At 31.7% G+C, this 23,261-nt stretch overlaps 1 protein-coding gene across 9 annotated transcripts in view; it reads right to left on the reverse strand.

Annotated features, from left to right (window-relative positions):
* The window catches only part of dab1a (DAB adaptor protein 1a), a 299,119-nt gene that overhangs the window by 53,207 nt on the left and 222,651 nt on the right, over window positions 1–23,261 (reverse strand). For 3 of the 9 annotated variants that reach the window (NM_001443996.1, NM_001443993.1, NM_001443995.1), the window contains 1 exon segment: window positions 20,030–20,068. In NM_001443996.1, the coding sequence (NP_001430925.1) occupies window positions 20,030–20,068 (39 nt within the window). 9 annotated transcript variants of the gene reach the window in all.

Below are 23,261 nucleotides of genomic sequence, written 5' to 3' on the forward strand. Positions count from 1 at the left end.
TTAAAAGAGCAAGAACATTTCCACAGTATTTCCTATATTATTCTAATATCTTAATTTTTGAGACAGGAATAAAAGCAGTTTTGTGAAACAATGTTTAAGGTAAAAAAAAAAAAAATTATCTCCCTAAGAAATAAAGATTTGTTTTTTCTTAATACCCTAGTTAAGCTTTTACATAGCACTTTAAACTGAATGCATGTATTTAGAAGTACATATAAAAAATGAACTATCCCTTTATAACTACATTGAAAACTGAAATTTACACTGAAATTGTTATTTTATTTATTTAATTTAATTTATTTGATTTTTTTAAATTAAATTTAATTTAATTTAATTTAATTTAATTTAATTTAATTTAATTTAATTTAATTTAATTTAATTTATTTTTTTATTTTATTTTATTTTATTTTTTATTTATTCACTAATTAATTTTTATTTTATTTTATTTTATTTATGATTCATTTATCTATTCATTTTTATTTTATTTTATTTTTAAAGTGGAAAACAAAGATTTTTTTTTTCTTAATACCCTACTTAAGCTTTTACATAGCACTTTAAACTGAATGCAAGTATTAAAAATGTACGTATAAAAATGAACTATCCCTATATAACTATATTGAAAACTGAAATTAACAAAGGCTTCATCACAGTGTATCTGCTGAATTTTGTGTACCCCATGTCTTTCTTAAGAGTGTTTATCATAAAACTACAACAGCTGCTGGCAGAATCTTTTTCTGAGCTTTTTAAAGTAATAGAAAAACTTTAACAAAATCGTAAATGCATTTGCTTGAGGTCACAGTGTTCCTTCATGTTGTTTTTTCACACCTACATACAGTACAATGATAATAATAAAAAACTAAAGTGCTTTATTTTTATGAAATAATAACAATGTTCTCTTTTCTGATGCTTCCCTGGCATTTACTCATGCCTCTAATAATCTAGAAAAACCCCACAATAACATTAATACACTAGTGACCTTTGAGTCCAGTGTAAAATCTAACACATGATCACGCGGGGAGACGTCCATCGGGATATTTCATTATTTATGAAGCGTGCAGTGGGGCAAAGGGGACACAAAATCCACCCTATTCAAGCAGGTGACTCTGGGGTCATCTATAAGAGCTCTGTCATTTGACTATGAAAAAGAAAGGTCAGCTTTGAGTGAGTGGCCTACTTCCAGGAGACTAGTTGAAAAGGAAAAGCATGAGGCAGGGGATTTTGGCAGGGCTATAAACTGTTCGTAGCGGGTAGCGTGACATTTACTTTCCTGCACAGGGACTGGACTGGAGTCTAGAGTGGGCCATAGTGCATTACTTATCACTAGATTAGTGCTAGAGGAGCTTTCTGGGGTCGTTTGCAATCAAAACGTTGACTCATTCGAGGAAAGATCTGGGGGAATTTTTGGGACTCATTTTGGTTCCACCTTACCTGCGTGAGCAGCAACACGTCAGTGTCTAGATCCAAGAGATCGAGTTGTTCTTTATGTTTGTTCTGTAATGATAACATGGTGTTAGATGAAGGATGAGATGGGGTGCACTGAAATAAAATATATATAAAAATGAGGTCAAATGAGATTAGATGAGGTCTGGTTTGGGGAGGGTGAAGTGTGGTTAGATGGGATGGATGGTACTTTACCTGTTCGGGTAAACACGTTTTTATCTTGCTACCAATTCATGGCTTTTTGCATTTCACCAGTTTATCTTTCAAGTGCAGATTGGAACCAAACGTAATGCAATGCTGAAAAATGATTTCATTTCAGGTCTTAAACAAGATGCATTTACTGAAGGTTAAGGATGTTCCAATCAAATTTCGTCTGTTCGCAATCCAATCTGAGCTATTTAAGATTGTTTCTGCAGATACAGAGTTCACGTGTTGGGTATGTTATTTAGGAATTAATAACCAATTGCATAATTGTAATTGCATATAAATAACTCTTCTAAATACTTTGTATGAAATCAACAAATTAACAATTGTATAGAATTACTCAATGGTAATTACATTACTTGACTTACTACTACTTAAAATTCATATACAATCGAAGTCAAAATTATTAGCCCCTTTGTTTATTTCCCCCCTTAATTTCTGTTTAGCGGAGATGATATTTTTTCAACACATTTCTAAACATAATAGTTTTAATAACTAATTTCTAATAATTAATTTATCTTTGCCATGATGACAGTAAATAATATTTTACAATATATTTTTCAAGATACTTCTATACAGCTTAAAGTGTCATTTAAAGGCTTAACTAGGTTTATTAGGTTAACTAGGCATTAAAGCTTAAAGGGGCTAATAATATTTACCTTAAAATGGTTCATAAAAAAATAAAAACTGCTTTTATTCTAGAAGAAATAAAACAAATAAGACTTTCTCCAGAAGAAAAAAATATTATCTGAGATAATGTGAAAATTTCCTTGTTCTGTTAAACATGATTTGGGGAGGTATTTAAAAAAAAAATAAATTAAATGCAAAGGCGGGCTACTAATTCTGACTTCAACTGTATCTATCAAATGTAAAACAAGTTGATTATCCTGAGCTTGAAAATCATTTTATTTTTTGCAGCATGCAAGAACAAACTGTATTTATCTTCGCTAACTTAAATTCCACAGCCACAGTCGGGAACTGTAATTGGTGGAAGGAGGAATCAAGCTTTAAAAAATAAAATAATAATAAAAAGATTTTTAACCAGCTGCCAGCAGGCTTTAATGAGAAAATAATGTGCTCAAATGGGCGTCCCTTGAGATAACATGGGAAGAGCAAAAGACCATGAACAACAGCTGCTCAAATCTTACATTTTTGTGCTGCTGAAAAAGCAACACATGCAAGGAGAGGCAGAGACCACGACATTGAAAAGCCAACAAATAACACCAAGATCACTTTAGTTCTTTAAAAACATGGTTTACTTGGTTAGCCGGAAAACATATATATTTTTTCCACCATAATTCGACGTGCTTGGAAAAACAAACGTACATTTATTTGATAACACTTTACAACAAGGTTCCATTTGTTACCATAATTTAATCATTCGAATGAAATAAATAAATAAATAAATAAATAAATAAATAAATAAATAAATAAATAAATAAATAAATAAACAATTATATAGGAAATTTGAAAAATATTACATGGATGACAACTAATTAAATACAAAAAAAAAAAAAATTCATAGTGACTTCTGATTTCAGTTGAATTTATCAATCAATTTTCTTATTAACCAAGTAGACCAAAAGTAGCACCAACAACAAAAACAAACACACACAACATCTGAACCAACGGCCACAAAAACACTTAAATACAAGTACATGCAGTAAATGTCAAGCAAGAACTGTCTCCAGGTCAGCTTGGGTTGCAGAAGCTGGTGACAGCAGAGCTGGTTATGTCTGAAAGCCTCTCTGTGTTAGTGCTTGCCGTACATGTTAGCATTTAGTTTTAAGAATGAAAGGATGACATCTGAGAAAGAAAAAAAAAAAAAAACACTGCTAGGGATGTATTATATTAGCTTATGAATAGTGGGTATGAGTAGATGCACAAATGTGAAGGGAGAGCAGAGCTCATGTGAGAAAGAGATGGAGAGAAAGTTTGATTGCTTGCCTGCTTGTTTGTTTGTTTGTTTGTTTGTTTATTGTTACTTTATTTTGAATTAAATTTTTCATCACTTCTTCAGTTTAATTATGAAAGCATAAAAGTACAAAGACAAGACATTGCAGGAGAAAAGATAAATAAATAAATAAATAAATAAATAAATAAATAAATAAATAAATAAATAAATAAATAAATAAATAAATAAATAAATAAATAGTTCATCAGCATACCTTCCCTGTTGACTCTTTATTTTGAGACTAGTGGAAATGTATTACACATTTTCTAAAATACTATTTTATGCTTGAATATGCAAATAAAGCATTTTTATTATATACTATATATTAGCGGTTTTCTTATTTCTTTTTTCTTTTTTTTTTTTACTTTGGGGCCCACTTCTTTCTCTAATTAAATTTTTAAAAGTCTATCTGTCTAACATTTTCTCAAATATGTTTTGTATGAAATACTCATTTAAACCTTAAAAACCTTTTGCCTTCTATTGTTTTCAATTATCAAAATTTTATATATATTTAAATATATATATATATATATATATATATATATATATATATATATATATATATATATATATATATATATATATATATATATATATATATATATCAATTTAGAGACAGGCGATTAATAATTATATGAATGTAAACTTTTATATATAAATTTATATATTTAAAAAAAAAATCAAAAGAGAACCACGTCAACAGGGAGATTGCAAAAGAACAGCTTCTGCTTTAAACTAGACAGACTGATTATCTATTAAATATCTATTATTCCAAAATGTGCAGAAAAATTTAAAGTACTACAGGATCATGCGGCTGTTTTTTTTTATAAAAGTATAAAAAGTATTTTAAGTAATCGATCAGAAAAAAAGAAGAAAAACAGTGCATTACTTCGATCATTTTAATATAGCATATTAATAATGAAATCCAAAAATTATAGTATTAATAATGATAGTTAAATTTAAGCTATCTTGCGGCCCACCTGCAGGATCGCTGAGACCTACCGATTAAAAAGACCCTGCTAAATATTATTACATTATAACTATTATAATTTTTAAAGGAGATTTTCTTAAACTTTTTATCATTCCATAATTAAAAACAATTACAAACTGCATAAATAAATAAATAAATAAAATACAGTATACAAACATTAAATCCATCTGTTAAAATTTTAAGAATGTAAATATACTGTAAGTAAAACTGACCTTTTTAATGAAAAAAACCCATCTTACGAAAACAGCCTTACAAATATGCATCAGAACTGAAATCTACAAAAGCAAACGGATAAAGTATAAAACAATAAAAAATAACATTTAATTGTGTATTTTGGATTTTTTTGGAAAATCCAAAAAGCCCCAAATCCCAAAACTGACAGATATATAATATATCCAAATGATAAAACAGTCTCCATTAGCCAACAATTTGCAACTCACAAATAAGGTTAAAAAAAGCTAAACATCTGATTTGCCCCTGTTATGTTTCCATGGTGTTATGGCGTTAGTTTGATGTGGTTTGATTTTGAAGGTCATTAAGCTGAAACCAGTGCTCTAAACCACGTCCAGCAGCTGAATTAAACGCCTGTAATATTACCAGCCATCAAATCAATCTCTTTACACACCCCTGGGGATCACCATTCAGGATAATAGGAAAGATGACAGGTGGTCCTCATAGTGATGAACTGTGTCAGTCAAAGCGGCTTCTGACACCTTATAACTGATGGATATCACCAGTGGCGATAACCAGCTTCTTATCTGTTATTATTACAAGCTGTGCACGTATGACTTGTATGATATATTGTAATGCTGTAACTGAAATTACAGCATTTACACTAAACAGTCTCCATGGCAACATTTGGAACAGCACTGAGGGTAAATATTATATTTCATGCAACTGTATGCTTATTTTGCCACAATCCATCTTTCTACTTTTCTATCATCATTATCACTTCAAGCGACTATCAATTAAGCGTCCCCTCGGAGATAATAATTATCTTTGCAGTGTCCTGTGCGCTTTTAGTGCTGCCCATTTCATTACAGCTGGAGTGTTATTGTCCTGTGCTCTGACTGATCATGTAGCCATGGGCATGAAACCAACTGAGAAGCGCAGCTCAGAAATTAAATAATACATGGAGAAGTAAGAGGGGGGAAAGAGCAGCAACACCACAGAGTTATTCAAGGTAAGGCTTCTGTAAGTACTATTAAGCAACAGTTCAGTTTTTAATAGAGATACATATAATTCTCTAAAAATAAATGGAATAAATTAACCTTAAATAATGAATAAAATGTTGAATTAATGTGCAAACACACAGTTGAAATGTATGGTAAACACAGTTTGGGTGACCTTGTGGCCATTTCTGTTGTGAAGAATAGCATTGTTTTATTGTATGTATTTTCTAATGTTTTGGAGGAATGTTTTTTATTAAAAAGTGCAAAAAAATAAGCAGAGCACGAAGAAGAACAAAAACAAAATGCACACATTTAAAAAACTTAAAGAACCAAAAACAAAAGAAAACTGAACAAAAAAAAAAACAAAAAAAAAGAGGGTAAGCAAAAACAAACCAAAACCATGAAAACAAAAACAAAACAAAAAGCAATGAATAAAGAAAAAACTAAATGGAAAAACAAACAACAACCAAAAACTCAAAGCAAGGCTAGCCAAAACAAAAGAAAACTGAACAAAGAAAACGAAAGTGGGTAAAAAAAAGTGTAAATCAAACACAAAAAACAAGCAAACGAATAAAGCAAAGCAAAAACAAAATGGAAAAACAAACAAAAAATCTTAAAAACTAAAAGCATGGCAAGCCAAAACAAAGAAGAACTGAACAAAGAAAACAAGAGCAAAAAAAAAAAGAAAAAAAAAAGAAAAATGAATGTAAACCAAGGACAAAACAAACAAACAATAAACAAAACCTAGTAACACAAAACAAGGTGCAGTATAACAAAAAGTAATGAATAAACCAAAGCAAAACAAAATGAAAAAAAAAACAAACAAAAAATATTAAAAGCAAGGCTTGTCAAAGCATAAAAGCTGAGCAAAGAAAACAAAATAAAGTAAAACAAAAACAAAAACAATTCAAAACATAAATCTACAAATAAAGCAAAGCAAAAAAAAAAAAATGGAAAAACAAGAAACAATCTTAAAAACTAAAAGCAAGGCTAGCCAAAACAAGAAAAACTAAACAAAGAAAACAAAAGGAAGTAAGCAAAAACTAAAACAATGTAAACCAAAAAAAAAAAAACAAAAAAAAAAAAAACAACCAAAAGCAATGAATAAAGCAAGCAAAAACAAAATGGTAAAACAAACAAAAAATCTAAAGTCTAAAAGCAAAGCTAGCCAAAACAAGGAAGAACTCAACAAAGCATACAAAGGAGAGTAAGCAAAAGCAAAACATAACAATCAAAAAACCAAACAAAACCTAGTAAAACAAAACAGGGCACAGCAAAACAATACAAATGTATAAAGCATAGCAAAAACAAAACGCAGACAAAGTAAATCAAAAAGCTAAAACTAAACAAAAACAAGCAGCAAATTTAAAAGAAAAACAAAACAAAAAAAGTAAAGCAAAAGATCAAATCAAATTAAAACACAAAACAAAGAACACAACATCTAGCCACTACAAATAGAGCATTGTTAGTATGTTTCAAATAATAATCACGATGCTCATTGTACAAAACATATACACTTAGTTTTTCTAAAAATGTGTATTTAAAAATAGCACTACACTGAAAAACACCAAAGTGTAGCACCTATAATATTAAACTAATCTAAAAAGCATGAAAATAAGTTTGAACTTCCAATGTAGAGTAGGTGCAGACGCACAACACAAAGCAGATTTACAGCCAAACAGTTCAAAAAGCCAATTCCGTAGAGCTGAAGTTATTTTAAAGGATGAAGCTGTGCAGATTTTGATTAGACAGGAATGAAAAAGCTGTGGAAGGCAGGATCAAGAGGCCACACAACTTAGATTGAAACAGGAGAAGAGGACGAAGGCTGGAAATGTGCGTAGAGGAAGAGAGAAAAGAGTGAGTGGGTGTTTGAAAACATGATGAAGAGGTGAAAGAAGCCAGACAGTGGAATGAAAACTCAACCGAAGCATTGTTTTTCAGGTCTGGAGGGACTCAAACAACTGAATATTGAGATCAAACTCATCCAACGCCAGGGTAAGAGCGACTTTTCTTGGGTTGCATGTGTTGTGATGGTGAGTTTAGGCATTTAGGTGAGCTAAGACTGAATGAACAGAGCAGCTGTAACACAAGAGAGGTAAAGACAGCAGAGATGCTGGCCAGAACATGAAATAAAATCAGCCATTTTTATATCAGTGTACATGTTGAGGCCAGATGGCCTGATAAGTAGTCTACCATTTAAAGAGAGAGAGCAAAATTCACCATTAAACTATAGAGCAGTTGATCTGTCATCTTTGCCTTCTCTCATTTAAATGGATTTATCTGACAACCCACTTAAGCAATGCAAACTTTTTATCTTTTGTTGTAGATCATGCATGAATCACAGACGTTCACGTTCAAGCATTGAAGGAGAAGTTCACCCAAAACTTAACTTCTGTTATCAAATTTGCATGAATTTTTATTTATTTATTTTTATTTTATCTTTTTATTTAATTTTTTTATTTTTTATTAACAGGGTTTTGGTGAATAATGACCTTAGACACTGACTTCACAATACCTTTAAAAGGCGAGTAAATCAAAAATTACTTTAACAAACAAAACAAACAAGAAAAATAGACCAAAACAAAAAGAAAAATATAACAATGTACAAAAAGCAAAGCAAGACACACATAATCAAATCAAAATGAAAAAAAAAAAAAAAATCAAATCAAAGTGAGGCAAAGTAAAAGCAAAACTAAATAAATAAGTAAAGAAAATTACACAATAACACCAGTATAAAATAACGAAGTTAAAGTAAAAAAGCTAAACAAAAGCAAACCAAACCAAACAAAAAAGCAAATTAAGGTAAGACAAATTTATCAAAGACAAAAAAAAAAATAAAAAAAAAAATAAATAAAAAAATAAAACAAAATAAAGCAAAACATAGCTAAACTAAAAAGTTGTATTAAAGTAAAACAAAAGACAGACAAAGCAAACAATCTGAAGCAAAGCAAAAGAAAAGACAAAGCAAACAAACAAACAAATAAAAACAAATCAAAACAAAATACAGTTATCAAAGACAAACAAAACAAAACATCCATAAAAGCTGTATCAAAGTAAAGCAAAAGACAAATCAAACAATCTAAAGCAAAGCAAAGTAAAAAACAAGACAAAACAAAACAAAATGCAAAAAACAAAGCAAGATAAATGTATCGAAGACAAACAAAACAAAACAAGCATAAAAGTTGTATCAAAGTAAAACAAAAGACAAACAAATTAAACAACTTGAAGCAAACCAAGGTAAAAGACAAAACAAAACAAAGTAAGATAAATTTATCAAAGACAAACAAAATAAACATAAATGTTGTATCTAAGTAAAACAAAAGACAAACAAATCAAACAATCTGAAGCAAAGCAAAGTAAAAGACAAAACAAGCAAACAAACAAACAAACAAACAAAAATCTAAGCAAAATAAATTTATCAAAGACAAACAAAACAAAATAAAACCTGTATCAAAGTAAAACAAACGACAAACAAATTAAACAGTTAAAGCACAAAAAAAGTTAAAGACAAAACAAAACAAAGCAGGATAAATGTATCAAACAAAACAAAACAAAACAAAACAAAACAAAACAACAAATTAAACATAAAAGTTGTATCAAAGAAAAACAAAAGACAAACATGTCAAATAATATGAAGTGAAGCAAAATAAAAGACAAGCAAAAACAAAACAAAAAAGCAACTTAAAGAAAAATAAATTGATCAAAGACATACAAAACAAAAAAAAGTTGTATTCAAGTAAAACTAAAGACAAACAAATCAAACAAACCAAAGCAAAGCAAAGTGAACAACAAAAAACTAAAAACAAAACAAAACAAAAGCTAAACAAAACAAAAACAAATGCGAAATGCAAAAGTATGTGGGAAAGTATATCATTTTAGGTGAACTCTCTGCTTAACTTGCTTCACGAGTCTGAAATGCCATCATAAATGCACATCTGTCTTTATCATGAAGTGAAGGCAAGCAAGCATCATGCAAAACCGACCAATCACATCACAACCACCACCCAAACAACATGACTTTTTCAAAAACACACACACACATACACACAATAAAGATCGGCCATCAAGGAACAAGCACAAAAATCACACACTTACACAAACACCGGGGTAAAATTAAGAGTGCACAGTCTGTGTGATTGACTGTAAGCTGGGGAATGTAGCTGTGCAGTACATGCTTGGTGGTGTGCAAGTACATACTAAAAGGTTTGCCAGAGAAAGAGGCACAGAATTGTCACATAAAAAAACACACACAGGTCCACTCACTGGATGTCGCTTTGGGACGTCATAAACTCCCTCCTTTTGTTGGCTGGTAGGGACCTGGTGTGGACAGCAAGCCCAGCCAAATGTACAGTTAACATCACAAGTTACCATTCGTTCAGATCTTACAAGGTCAAAGCAGTTTAGGCTTCCTGGAGAGCAAAATCAAAAAATTTTTTTTCTATCTTTTGTGTTTGTGTGTATCTTTGCAATGTGTTATGTTTTAATTAATAAAGACATTTAAGATGCTAAATAAGGCATAGTGGAATAATGAATAATACTTTTTGGTTTGTTTTTAGTAAAAAAAAACCCATAAAAGTAATTATAAACAACTGTAAATTACTATAGATAACAGCAGTTTAGCTAATTGTTTACATGACAAATGCTTTTATAATAATAATAATAATAATAATAATAATAATAATAATAATAATAATAATAATAATAATAATAATAGTTTATTATTATTATTATTATTATTATTATTATTATTATTATTATTATTAAAAATAAATAAATAAATAAATAATTAAATAAATAAATAAATAAATAAATAAACAAACTTAATTTGACCTAAAATACTAAGTTTGGTGTTTTAATTATTAATAAACTGCAAGATGCAGAATAGTTCTGTTAAAACTGACATTTCACATGAATAATGCATTTTTCAGAATATATTTTTGATGTATATAGAAAATATTTTTATATACAGTTGTTATAAATGTATGCATAATAAGTAAATAACTACGGACTATAAATAACAATAACAGAATTTATTATCAACATGACTAATAAAATAAGACATAAAACATAATTTGACCAAAACTATTAACTATGAATGTCTATTAACTGATTGACTGAATAATGAATCGGTTTACGTCATGTTTAAAATTCTGCACCAAAATTTGTAACTTTTTATCAGACTCACATGAAGACGCACATCCATGTTCTTTTTTTTTATTTTAACCACCGCTTGTTATTTTCATGTCTTCTCTCTGTCTAATTTGCCATTGTTCTTAATTCCCCTCTTGCTGAGAAACTGATTGCCGCTGTGTTTTTTATTTGATCATACACTTGAAGTGATCTTTCCATTTCCTTTATTCAAAGATCACACAGCGACAGCCATGATTAATCATTCTCGCTCTTTCATTTGGAGAAAGGGCAGAGGTGTTTAGAGGCATTTCTCTGTGCAGACTTTGGAAAGCTCTGTCTGATCAGTGTCAATCCCTCAGTCATGCTATGCAAACTTTACCAGGGCTGAAACTACCCAGAACCCAAGGGGCCCGCTGGAGGTCAAGGTTTCTTTTGTTGTGTAGTGTTGGCTGCACTATTGGTGCTATACTGTATTATTCTTTAAGGTTATGAGATGTTGGATGGTGTTAATTTACATTTTAATCCTTAATGGTGTTACAAATTACATATTTTGACGTTTCTTAGTTGAAAACTGTGTCATGTAAACAGCCTCTGAGGCAATAAAATTTTTTTACACACTCATAACTTTAAAATATTTAAGCATTTTCCCCTTCCATATAAAAGTATGTTTATGGGAAGTAAATTTGGCTTTTAGTGTTTCTGTTTTCATATTATTGCAAATATGTGTGTTTGTGTAGATACATTATTTGCAAATCTAAACTTAATATTTCAAAAATTCTGTACAATGCAAACTTATATTTTCAGAAATAAAAGTTGTAAGTAAATCTATAGTATGTTTTATAGAATTAAAAAAAAAAATTATTTGTTATTTAAATTTTTATTTAATTCCATTTAATACTATTTTCTAAATGAAAATTTGAAATATTTCTCTAGTTTGGTTTATTTGTTTGCTTTTTTTATAACTTTTTTTTTCCATTAGCACATCAAACTTTATATATATGTATAAAAATAGAAATAGAAGAAAATATACAAGTATATTTTATACAAATATACAAGTATATTTTCTTCAGTCTTTTAATTTCAACATATGTACATTTAATTTAATTTACAAAAAAAATTCTTAGCAAAAAATAAATAAACAATATAATACTAAGTATTTGTCTTATTAAACAACTGAGTAATTTGTCAACTTTTTTGTTAGCTTGCTTTTTTTTAAAAATCAGTACAGTCTTTTTCCGATAAGTTTGTACAGTATTCTTCGAAAAACTTGCATTCACAAACATTAACTTGCAACTTATGAAATTTTAAAATCCAGACAAATATAAATGTCCAATACAAAAATTATAAAATATATATTTATAAATTATATAATATATATTAAAAACACTTAAATCTAAATTATATAGTTGAAGTCAGAATTATTAGCCCCCCTGAATTTATTCATCCCCCCGTTTATTTTTAATGGAGCACATATTTTTTTCAACACATTTCTAAACATAATAGTTTGTTCTGTAGACTATCGGAAAAAAAAATGCTTAAAGGGGTTAATAATTTTGATCTTAAAACGATGTTTGAAAAATGTATAACTGCTTTTATTCTAGCTGAAATAAAACAAATAAGACTTTCTTCAGAAGAAAAAAAAACTATCAGACATGCTGTGAAAATGTGCTTGCATGTTAAAAATTAAAAAGAGAAAAACAAATTCAAAGGGGACTAATAATTCTGACTTCAACTGTATATACACACACATGACCATGATTCTCTAGTTAAACTGCTTTATATCGGTAAAACCGTGCTTTATAAGTGTTTAGTTGAAACTGAGGAATCTCGTTTTATTAATTTAGCTTCCACTATTACCTCTCTGTTACCAATAATCAAAAGTGATGTTCGCGCAGATTCAATTTGACTTGGCCAATCTGTCTTTTTGTTTGCTACGAGACGCGATCAGGTGTTTGCCGATCCTGGATTTAATGAAGTGACAGCAAGCAGATGTTTCTTTCATGCTCCCGACTTTCCCATTTCTATCCTTGTGTCAGCAACAAGTGAAGGAGTTCTGAAGTGTCAGGTTGGCGTTCAAGAGTCGTGTACATATTTGGCGATAGAATGATCATGTCTAAAGCTTTACTTACGAACATTACTTTGGCTTTTGAACGAGACAAAGTATTAGGGGCTGCTGATGTGTTTACTGTTTTGTTTGGCAGTGTCTCTTTTTTGACTCGAGCCACAGGTGACAAAACAAAGCAGCACCTGAGGATACAACACCTGCTGTTGTCTTGGTCATGGTGCTCGGAGCACCAAACATTGTTGGGTGTAAATCTCTGAAAGGGCCGTCACGCTGAATTAGTGTGGTTTGGCATCGCGGCTCTGTTCTAATTCACAGGTGGGACTTTGGCAGCTACACAGTGGAGCTGTCAGGAGCTGCACCATCAAAAGCCGCACTGCTTCTGAAGTCTTACCCGAAGATGAGCTGAGATGATTTAGAGGCTATTAGATAACGTGTGTAGTTCCCTTCGATGCTTTTAAATCTTTTACTGCCATTCTAACAAAACAACAACAAAAATGAAGAAGAACAATTTCTTTTGCTAAAGGTGCGGTATGTAGAATTGGCTAATGAACCTAATGTTTGAACTCGGTATTGTAGTCCAAAATTTTTTTAAACTTTTTTAATTATACAGCCCCACTGATGATGATTCACCAAACAGGCAGGTTGCCAGATTGATAATGCCAACAAGAGTGAGGTTGCCTAAAGATTATGGGCACTATCATTTACCCAGCGCAATCTGGAGCAAGGCGTGGAATTGTTATTTGGTAGTTTCAGCTTGGCGCAAGAGTCGTTTCAACGTTTTCCACCACGCAGCTTCAATAGCAAATGCATTTGCGCTCATATGTTCTAGTCTAAAAATTCTAAAAGTCTATTGCTGGCACGTTGCTATTTTAAGAAACTATAATAGATTATTCAGTAGACCAGAACAAAGCCAGTCTATTGTCCAGCGTAGATCGCGTTAGTTGTGCGCCTCGCTTACACACTGCTTAATACACACAAGATGTAGAGCAATACGCAAATATCTTTACATATGAAAAAAAAAAAAGTAAATATTAAGGATATATATAGGACATAATAAGAATATATATATATATATATATATATATATATATATATATATATATATATATATATATATATATATATATATATATATATATATAAAGGATTAAAATGCCTTCTTTATCTCTGGGGGCTTTTTCAGTTTATTCATAACAATTTGCTTTTGTATAATGTTTTTATGATTAGCAGTATTATTTATTATATCCATATTTATGCTTGTTTTATTAAAAAAAGCTTAGATTTGCCCACCTTTTTTAGACCATATAGGGCACAGCATGTGTATTTGAATATAACTCAGTTTTTGACCACACTTTGTTATTATTGTTCATTTATTTGTTTGCTGGAAATAAGAACTGAATTTAGAAATAGTTTTGAAACAAATCTTTGCGCTTAACAAACAGAATTAATTATTTATAGGCTATTTGATGACTGTGCGTACAAAATTTCCCTATACACGAGTGCAAAAGTGAAAGTATAGATAATGACTGGCCTTATCTCTCATTCTCGCGCTGCAGACGCTCTGTTTAACTGTTTTCTTGCTAGTGAAATGTTCAGTTTTTCCCACTTACAAAGTCGTCATGTAAATAGCAAATGCGCCATGGTGTGACCCAACTGACACTTAAAGGGAATGGAAGATGAGACTCTGCTTGGTTTATTTTCAAAACACACTATAACTCATTAAGAAAATAGGCTCAACCCTTTAAGACCAAGCGAAACGGCTCAAAGTGGATTTTTCCATCTTTATATTAACGAAAGTGGATTCTGATACGCCCCTAATGCGTTTGTGCCCTGATTTAGTGGCTAATTTGTACGAATTGCTCATTCCCCAATGATGGTTGGATTTAGGGGTGTGGCTGGGTGCCACATAATATCATACACTTTCATATGACATGTACGAATTTGTATAAATTAGCCACTAAACTAACAAAACTTAAATACTTACATTTCCTCATGAGATCAGGCTAGATATTTCTATTATTTGCTAATTAAAAACCACCTTGTGGATTTTATAACGTTGAGTCTGCGTCTAATTTCAGAGGTTAATACTGTCCTCCAGAGGTCGCAGTTTTGGCTGAACTAAAATTAAGTAAAATGAAGTTTGGAATAATGAATATTTCACACACTAAACTCAACGGCCGCTGCTTTGCTCACATAGCAAAAGGGGTGGAGGTATCGTGCGCTCATGTTGGATTGCTTTATTTAATTTTGTATTGTGAAAGCAAAAGTCTTACACGAGAGTGTTTATAGCGCCTCCTGATGGTAAATGCGGTTAAATAAATGGCAGGAATTATTTGGTAGTTTGTTCATTTATGTCACTAATTTGGCAACCATCAAATGTCATCAGGGAAACGGTTTGAATTTCCACTTGGGTAAAAAAACTTAAGAGTTTCAATTGGCATGACATTACATACACATGCTTTTGAGTGTGTAAGGTACATAGTGCAGAAGTGCACAATGTATAGTGTGTCATTTGGGATGCAGCTATGGACAGCTAACATTTTCAAAGTAGAAAGTACTTTAGCATTGTTTTTCAGATAAACATGTTCAATTAGAATGTTTCTTAAACATCTGTAACCCATATTATGATATATTCGTATGCTTTAAAGAGTCAAAAACGTACATACAACACCTTTAACTTGGGCTCCAATCGAGTGACAACACTCTAAATGCATTTATTTATTATTACCACAACCAACCAGGCAGTTTTTAGATTTTTCTGAATACATTAGGTGCATCTACAGTCGCAGTACACTTCTTTTACTTTGTTTAATGTGGATATGCTGTCCTGATTTGCTGTCAGAAGTCAGAATCACTGTTGTGATGTTTATTTTTGTGGTTCAACTTATTAAATGTTCGGTGCATGTACACAAGATGGTATTTTATCAGTTGGCAGATAAAAATTACCACAGTAATCTATGTATCATTGTCATATTTGTCATATTTAATAATAAAACATTGCATATTGCTTATTATTACAATGTATAAATAAGTTTATAGCATTTACAGTATGTGTATATATTCTTTATTTATACTTGTATTTTAGACTATTTTTATTAAATATATTATTATATACATGTCATTATTTTTTCTACTCCTAATTGTGCAAAGTTCTTACAGCTATTTTAAACAGAATCATTTGCAATCCTTCACAAGCATATTTTTAAATGAACATATGCTGCTCAAATTTGTTTATTATGTCTTGTGTTACATTATATTCATAGAAATTAACCTGTTATTTTGGAGAAGAAGTGAAATAGTTTCGATTTGAAGTTAATACTGAAGTGTCAGAATTGATGTTTGTGAGTTCAAAAGGTACCATTGTTAAGAACATCTGGTAGTGTACCTGATATATGCTCTCCTCTGATGGGTCACGGATGGGCTCGTGTCCCGCCTCAAATACAATGTACTACAACCATCGGCAGCAGAGAAGGATAAAAAAGGCAAAGGGGACAGGAAAAAGGTGAGTGCGAAAAGAAAAGAGAAGAGAGACTGATTGATCACACAGAATGAACCCCTGCAGCCTTGACCAAATGAACTCCGGTCACTGAGCAACATGCACTGGCCTAGCAAAGCATTATGCGCCCTTTCGTTCATCCTTCAACACAACTATAACTGTAATAGAGTCAGCGCTGGGAATAATATTCACTCCACATTGGAGACGGCTTACAATAACACCAAATTTCGGAGGGAAAAATTACGAGGCATTTTTTTCTGACCTGTGGCTCATGCATATATTCAATCTGATTTCTGCCTTAAACTATTTTGTTATTCCATTTTTCCTCTGCGTATCCAAATTCCTCTGTATAAACAGGGTGATGGTGTGAATTTTACACCATTAAAAAGTAAACCAATGACTAAAGCAGTATGTTGCATGCTTCCTTAAAGGGATAGTTTCATTTACATTCACTTTCATGCACTGATCCTAAAACGATTACAAACCTCAATGAGTTTCTTTATTCTGTTGAACACAAAGGAAGATATTTTGAAGAATGTTGAAAGCTATCTCTTTAATGGAGCATGCTGATGTTAGCTTAGCAGGAGTAACAAACTCCGAGAATATGAAAAGCCATTCACTTGGATTTGGGGCTGATTTTGAAATAGAAACCCCCTATAATCCCATTTCTGTGATGTATTCCTCAATAACGCGTGGAGCACGCAGAGACGAGAGCAATTTTTGGCAAGCAGCCTTCAAGCAAATCGCTAATTCCTGTCCATTCAAGGCCACATTAAAGCTAATGGCAGAATCGTCTCCATTTTCTGTGACATTAGATCTAATGGCTTAGTCATTCTCACACACACATCGACTGTCACCATTGGCTAATTCATTGTGTTTCACGGTTAGCCATTGGCTAATTCATCACTCTAACAGCAAAGTGAAATCAGAGCTGCACTACTGCATATGATGGCAGATTCCTAGAAGAAAGTTCACCCAAAAAAAAATTAATTAAACTGCTGTTAATTTGATCACACCCTGACCACGTTTTTTTATTTTATTTTATTTTTTTTATTTATTGCACATGCTTATTAAAATTCAAATGACTTTGACCATGAGAGCAGTCATTTTGTAAGTTTAAAAAAAAATGCTTCAGTCAATATTTTAATAAGCTATTGAATCATTCATTCAAACTGCTAAAATTATATATATATATATATATATATATATATATATATATATATATATATATATATATATATATATATATATATATATAGGGGTGTCCAAACTAAATTTTAGCGCCAACTTGTCTCAACACACCAGCATGGATGTTTCTAGAAAGCCTAGTAAAGGTTACAGCACACTTAATCTGAAATTTTGGGTTGCAACTTCCACTTGTAAAAAATAAATTCGACCTCACGTTGTGTTAGTCATATTGACACACTGCCTCTTAAAAAATGTTGTCCGTCATAAAAATAATCAAACCAAGTTAGATTTTTTTTTTTCCCTTTTCACATCCATCGAACGCGTCAATGAGGCCACTATCTATTATAATGTTTGTAGGTAAAGCTAGTCTCTGTTCAGATTTTGTTTACGTATGTGAATATGTGAAGTATCACAAGCAAAATATCAATATTCCACTGATTTTCTGGAATAAACTTCAAGATAATCCAGTACAGCTCTTTGATATTGAGCTGAACTCTCCTTCTAGTATTGGATGAGCACAATATGCAGAATATTCCTCTTTCTGTTTTTACTTTGGAGAAGAGAGGAGAACATATCACTGCTAAAACTGACTCTGAAATGTTTTGCATTTTTTCATAATAGATTAATTATTACGCATCAGACTCAGTGTGCTGAAATAAGTTGACGCAAGAAATAAAATAAAAAAATGCATATGAAAATTTTGGACTTCAGTGTGCAAGGACCTTGATTAGCTAGCCCAGGTGTGGCTGATTAGAGTTGGAACTAAACTTTGCAGGACCAGCGATCGAGGACTGAATTTGTAGATACCCCTGATCTAGAACCTCTTGTATATTTCATAAACCGCATGGAAATAAATTAGATTTTTACCTCAAATGAAATGTTAGGGTAATCACAAACTAATCATGGTTTTACCACACTGACTGTACCTTTTGATGAAGCTGTGGTCACAGGTTAGAATGCAGCAAATAACGTTCAGATTTTTACATAGACCAATATTTTTGCTTCAAAACAACACAGCATATCATCGGAATTCACAGCTATTAATATTGATGTGCCTGTAAAATTTGTGTTTGTATGTTTCTGACTAAAGAGCAGTGACTAAATCTCTCATCTAGATTTTTCGTTTGATTACAATTTATACCAGAGGTGTCATTTAATAAAATGCGGATCTATAATGAAAGCATTCGACTGCTTTCATTTCTTTTTAATGTTGTTATTTAAAAGCGAACCCACAAAGATCGAAATTTTTAGATATTATTATTATTATTCAGTTGTCTGTTTAAATACGCACCCAAAACCCAGAGTGTACACTTTCGCTGTGCTTCAAATCGTGTGCAATCTGTTAGGGAAACAGCGACTTTTTGTCACTATGGAGCGCGTATCACAGTGACGCACCACTTCATGAACTGACTGTTTTGAGATATGCATATGAGGGGCGACGGCGCCTTTACTGACAAGGAAGGGAATCCCACACTTTTTATATTTATTTCAAAGTGTTTTCATGCCTAAATAAAATTAAATCACAAACTAGATTCGCATTTAAGAGCAAGGGGCATCCTCTGGTGGTTCGGCGGTATGGGTTGCGTATGAACAGAAAGGCTCTTTAATGTTTATCGCTTCATAGAAAGATTGAAAATATGGAAGAAATACGGGAAAATATCTTTACAGGATAATACCGGGGTAGAATTGTAAAACATGGGAAAATCCCAAGAAAACTGGGAGGGTTGACAGGTATGTTTGTGTGTTTTAAGCAAAAAAAATAAAATAAAATTGAATAAAAGATCTAGAACAAACCGAATGAAAAAAAGGATTAACTCGGATGGCCTGAGAGTGTGTACATTAACAGCAAATGTACATTTTTGGGTGAACTATCCACTAATGGACATCTTAGTAATTAAAAAACTACAATCACACACAGAATCTACAGAATACATACATACAGTAGACTATTTCATTCCCAATATGATGCACACTGGACAATACGGAAAGCCAATGCAGTGCATGTAAACATACACACACACACACACACGCAGCCCAGATGAGATGTGTTAAAGCTGTCTGTTTTCAGTACAAAAAACAAAAAAAACAAAAACAAAGGAGGCTCCCAAAAACGCTACTGCATCAGTTTAATCAGAAAACACCCAATTCATCAAAGGAAAAGTTAACACATTACAGCGATGATTCTCCTTTAATTTCCACACACAAAGGATGAAATAACAAGAGTAATTAGTTCAGGAGGAGTGAGAAGAGAATAGAGAAAATGGAGTGGAATTATTTACTTCTGTGGATGAGATTAAAGGCATATCATTGAGCAGGAGCCCTGTTTAATGTGACAGCAAGAGGCAATCGTTCAGTCAGACATAATGATTCACGGTTTATTTCAAAGCGTTACCTGATACACGGGATCCTCCACATCTTCCTCCAGAATCGTCTGCAGGAGCGATCACAAAAAAAGCAGAGAGAAGAGACAGGACAGAAAAGAGGAGAGCAGAAGATCAGGAAAAAGAAAAAATAGAGACGGTTTCTGGTCATTAGCAGTGCCCTCCCCTATGATATTGTTAAACGTGAACAAAGAAGGATCTGAAAAGAATGTACAAAGTGTTTAAACTTTTTGATCTCTTGCTCAAAATATTATGATTCCCCCATAAAATAATTTCTAACAATTTGTAATAATGCAAATCAGTGTTTCTCAACCACGTTCCTGGAGGACCACCGGTTCTGCACATTTTCCATGTCTCCTTAACCAAACACACCAGATTCAGATCATCAGCTCATAAGCAGAGACTGAAAGATCCTTGATGGGTGTGGCAGACAGAGGATACAACCAAAACCTGCAGTGCAGGTGGTCCTCCAGGAACGTGGCTGAGAAACACAGATGCAAATGACAAAAGATTGTAGTTTTTGAGATTCTGCCGAAACCAAATACCAATAACTGATACTAAAACATGATCAAACTTCTGAGATGACGAAGTAAAAACAGTCTCACTACATGCTAATTCATTGGTATAATTTTATTCATACATCTTAGTAAGTATTTTTAGTACGATGTTTAGGGGTGGAGATTGGGATCATGCCTCCTTTTTAAAATTGCATACTTTCATACGATCAAATGGATTGTTTATGAATTAACCACTTTTTTCACAAGAATGTAAAAAATGTTATGACTTATGAGATCAGGCTAAACAAACAAGCGTTCTCTTCAAGATTGATTCATAATACTTTCAGTAACTGAAATTTGTTAATTCTTGCCCTGATGGTGAACATGGGGATTTTCGTGGCGTTCCTTTAAAAATGTCAGACAGCTCATAACAGCTGTATTTGAAGAACAGAATTTTAATATTCTAATTAATGATATTTAATAATATCATCCACAATTGGCACTATAACACAAAATTTAATGAAATATTCACATCTCATACGGTGAAAATACGACTATGATACAAGTTTGAATCGATTGCATTGAGGTCAGAAGTGGGACATTCCACTGCTGAATTATAGGCATCATTCGGAAAAAATGTGTTTTTGTATTGAAAGAATACTATACATAGCACTCAGGAATGATTTTTTTTAAGCATTGCTGTCAAATAAAATAGTTGTTATGCCAACTTACTAAGAATCAGTTTGTCTTGGTCCACTGCTTTGGAACTGACATTGATAAGCAGCACTAGTGTTAATAGCTCTTTTAACATAATAAAATGTACCAAAAAATGTTGGGCTCCTGTACCCGGTGCTTTAAAAAACAAGAAACACAGGTATAAAGGTCTTGCATGTTAGTCAAATTCATGTTTACATTAAAAACTACCCCCTCCCCTCTCCATTCAGGATGTTGCACCAAAGAGATGCTTTTCACAGGCCAGCAATATTATCAAACTTGTCACTCACCTCCACCAGGGACTGTTTTCCCACTAGCTTCTGGAAAGAGATTCCGCAGCAATAAATGCAGAAACACTAGGTTTTATAGAAGCTTTCTGCCACCGATTGTCAGACTGTTAAACTCTTAAAGGGTCACAATGTATTCATCTATGGTGACCAGGCCCAGATTAAGAATTCAAAGGCCCCTGGGAACAATGTCTTTTAGGCCCCATACCTAGATGCACATCTATAGTTGAATTAAAAAGTAAGATTAATACAATATTTTTTAAATAAAATTAATCTATAATGTATTGCCCGCATTTTTCAAATAAATGCTATACAGTACATATATCTCTAGTCAACAAGGATTTAACTTATTTTAAAGCATTTAAAGCACACTTTAATAATAAAAAATACTAATACAACTAGTAAAAATAAATGGATTTTAATATACTTTTTCAAGTTCCCTGAAGCAGTAATAAACTATATATATATATATATATATATATATATATATATATATATATATATATATATATATATATATATATATATATATATATATATATATATATATATATATATATATATTTAGGGGTATTTTTAATAACTTCTACAAACTTATAATGCATAGGATTTGGATGTAACACCTCTCCAATCTAGTTCTATGAATCTGAGTCCTCCATAATACACACACTTATTAATGATTGCTACTTGTCTTCCTCTAGATGAGGAGTAGGCAAAATCTAATATGTAGACGCTGGATTCAAAACCAGGTTCATAATCGATTGGGTCAAAACATGTTGCCATATTGCGCTCTTTAGTTATGTTGTCTCTGTCAATCAAAAAGTGATGGGCATGAATCACTTAACTAGCTTATTCCTGGTGGTGCCGAGGTCTGCTATTTGTACTTAGCCTAAATAGACACTCCAAAATCAGCATTTTTCTCCCCTTGCAGGGGCCACAAGTGCGCACAGGCTCCTGGGCCTGTGCCCATAACGCCCATTGGTTAATCCGGCCCTGATGGTGACTGATTAGGACCGTTAAGCTTGTGATAGTACTGTGTAATGTTCATTTGATTTGCACAGCAGGACCACTCAGCAGCAATCAAAGACCGACAGAGCAATAGAAGTTGACCATTCAACAAGTCAACTAGTCTGTGCAACCCCAAACATATTTCTGTGATTTCTTTGCGATTGTTTGTTGTCAGCAGGAGCAGGATATCAAAATGTAGAACAATAAATACATTTTTAAAGCCTTCTTTGCTCATATTTATTAAAGATACCAAAATTAAAACAGGCACTGAATGTAAAAACAGAGTACAAGCACATTTTTAAAAGTCATGCAGTAGAAAGAGAAGCAAGAATGTGGCCATAAGACGAAGTTTTGAAGCCCGCAGACAAATAAACCCTAAGATTCAACATGCAGGAGAAGGGAAGTGGAAAGAGCTGCCAATATTATTTACAGTATTGTAATAATTACCAAATTAAATATGTACAGCATTTTTGATAAATATAATATCCAAAAATACATTTTAGATTATTGCTTGTGCAACATTTATTATATTGCAAAATTATTATAAAGTATTTATTAACAAACACATGAAGTAATTACTGAAATGGCAAATATATGTATTATATGGATTATTAATTTTATTAAATCTACAAAAATGAACAGAAATATATATTAATTTTAACTTAGTTTAATAAAAATAGAAACAAGATGTTTAGTGTCAATATAACATATGTTGTTAATAAAAATTAAAAAGAGAA

Source organism: Danio rerio, chromosome 20 (genome assembly GCF_052040795.2).
Source record: "Danio rerio strain M-AB ecotype USA chromosome 20, GRCz13ab, whole genome shotgun sequence".
Classification (NCBI taxonomy): domain Eukaryota; kingdom Metazoa; phylum Chordata; class Actinopteri; order Cypriniformes; family Danionidae; genus Danio; species Danio rerio.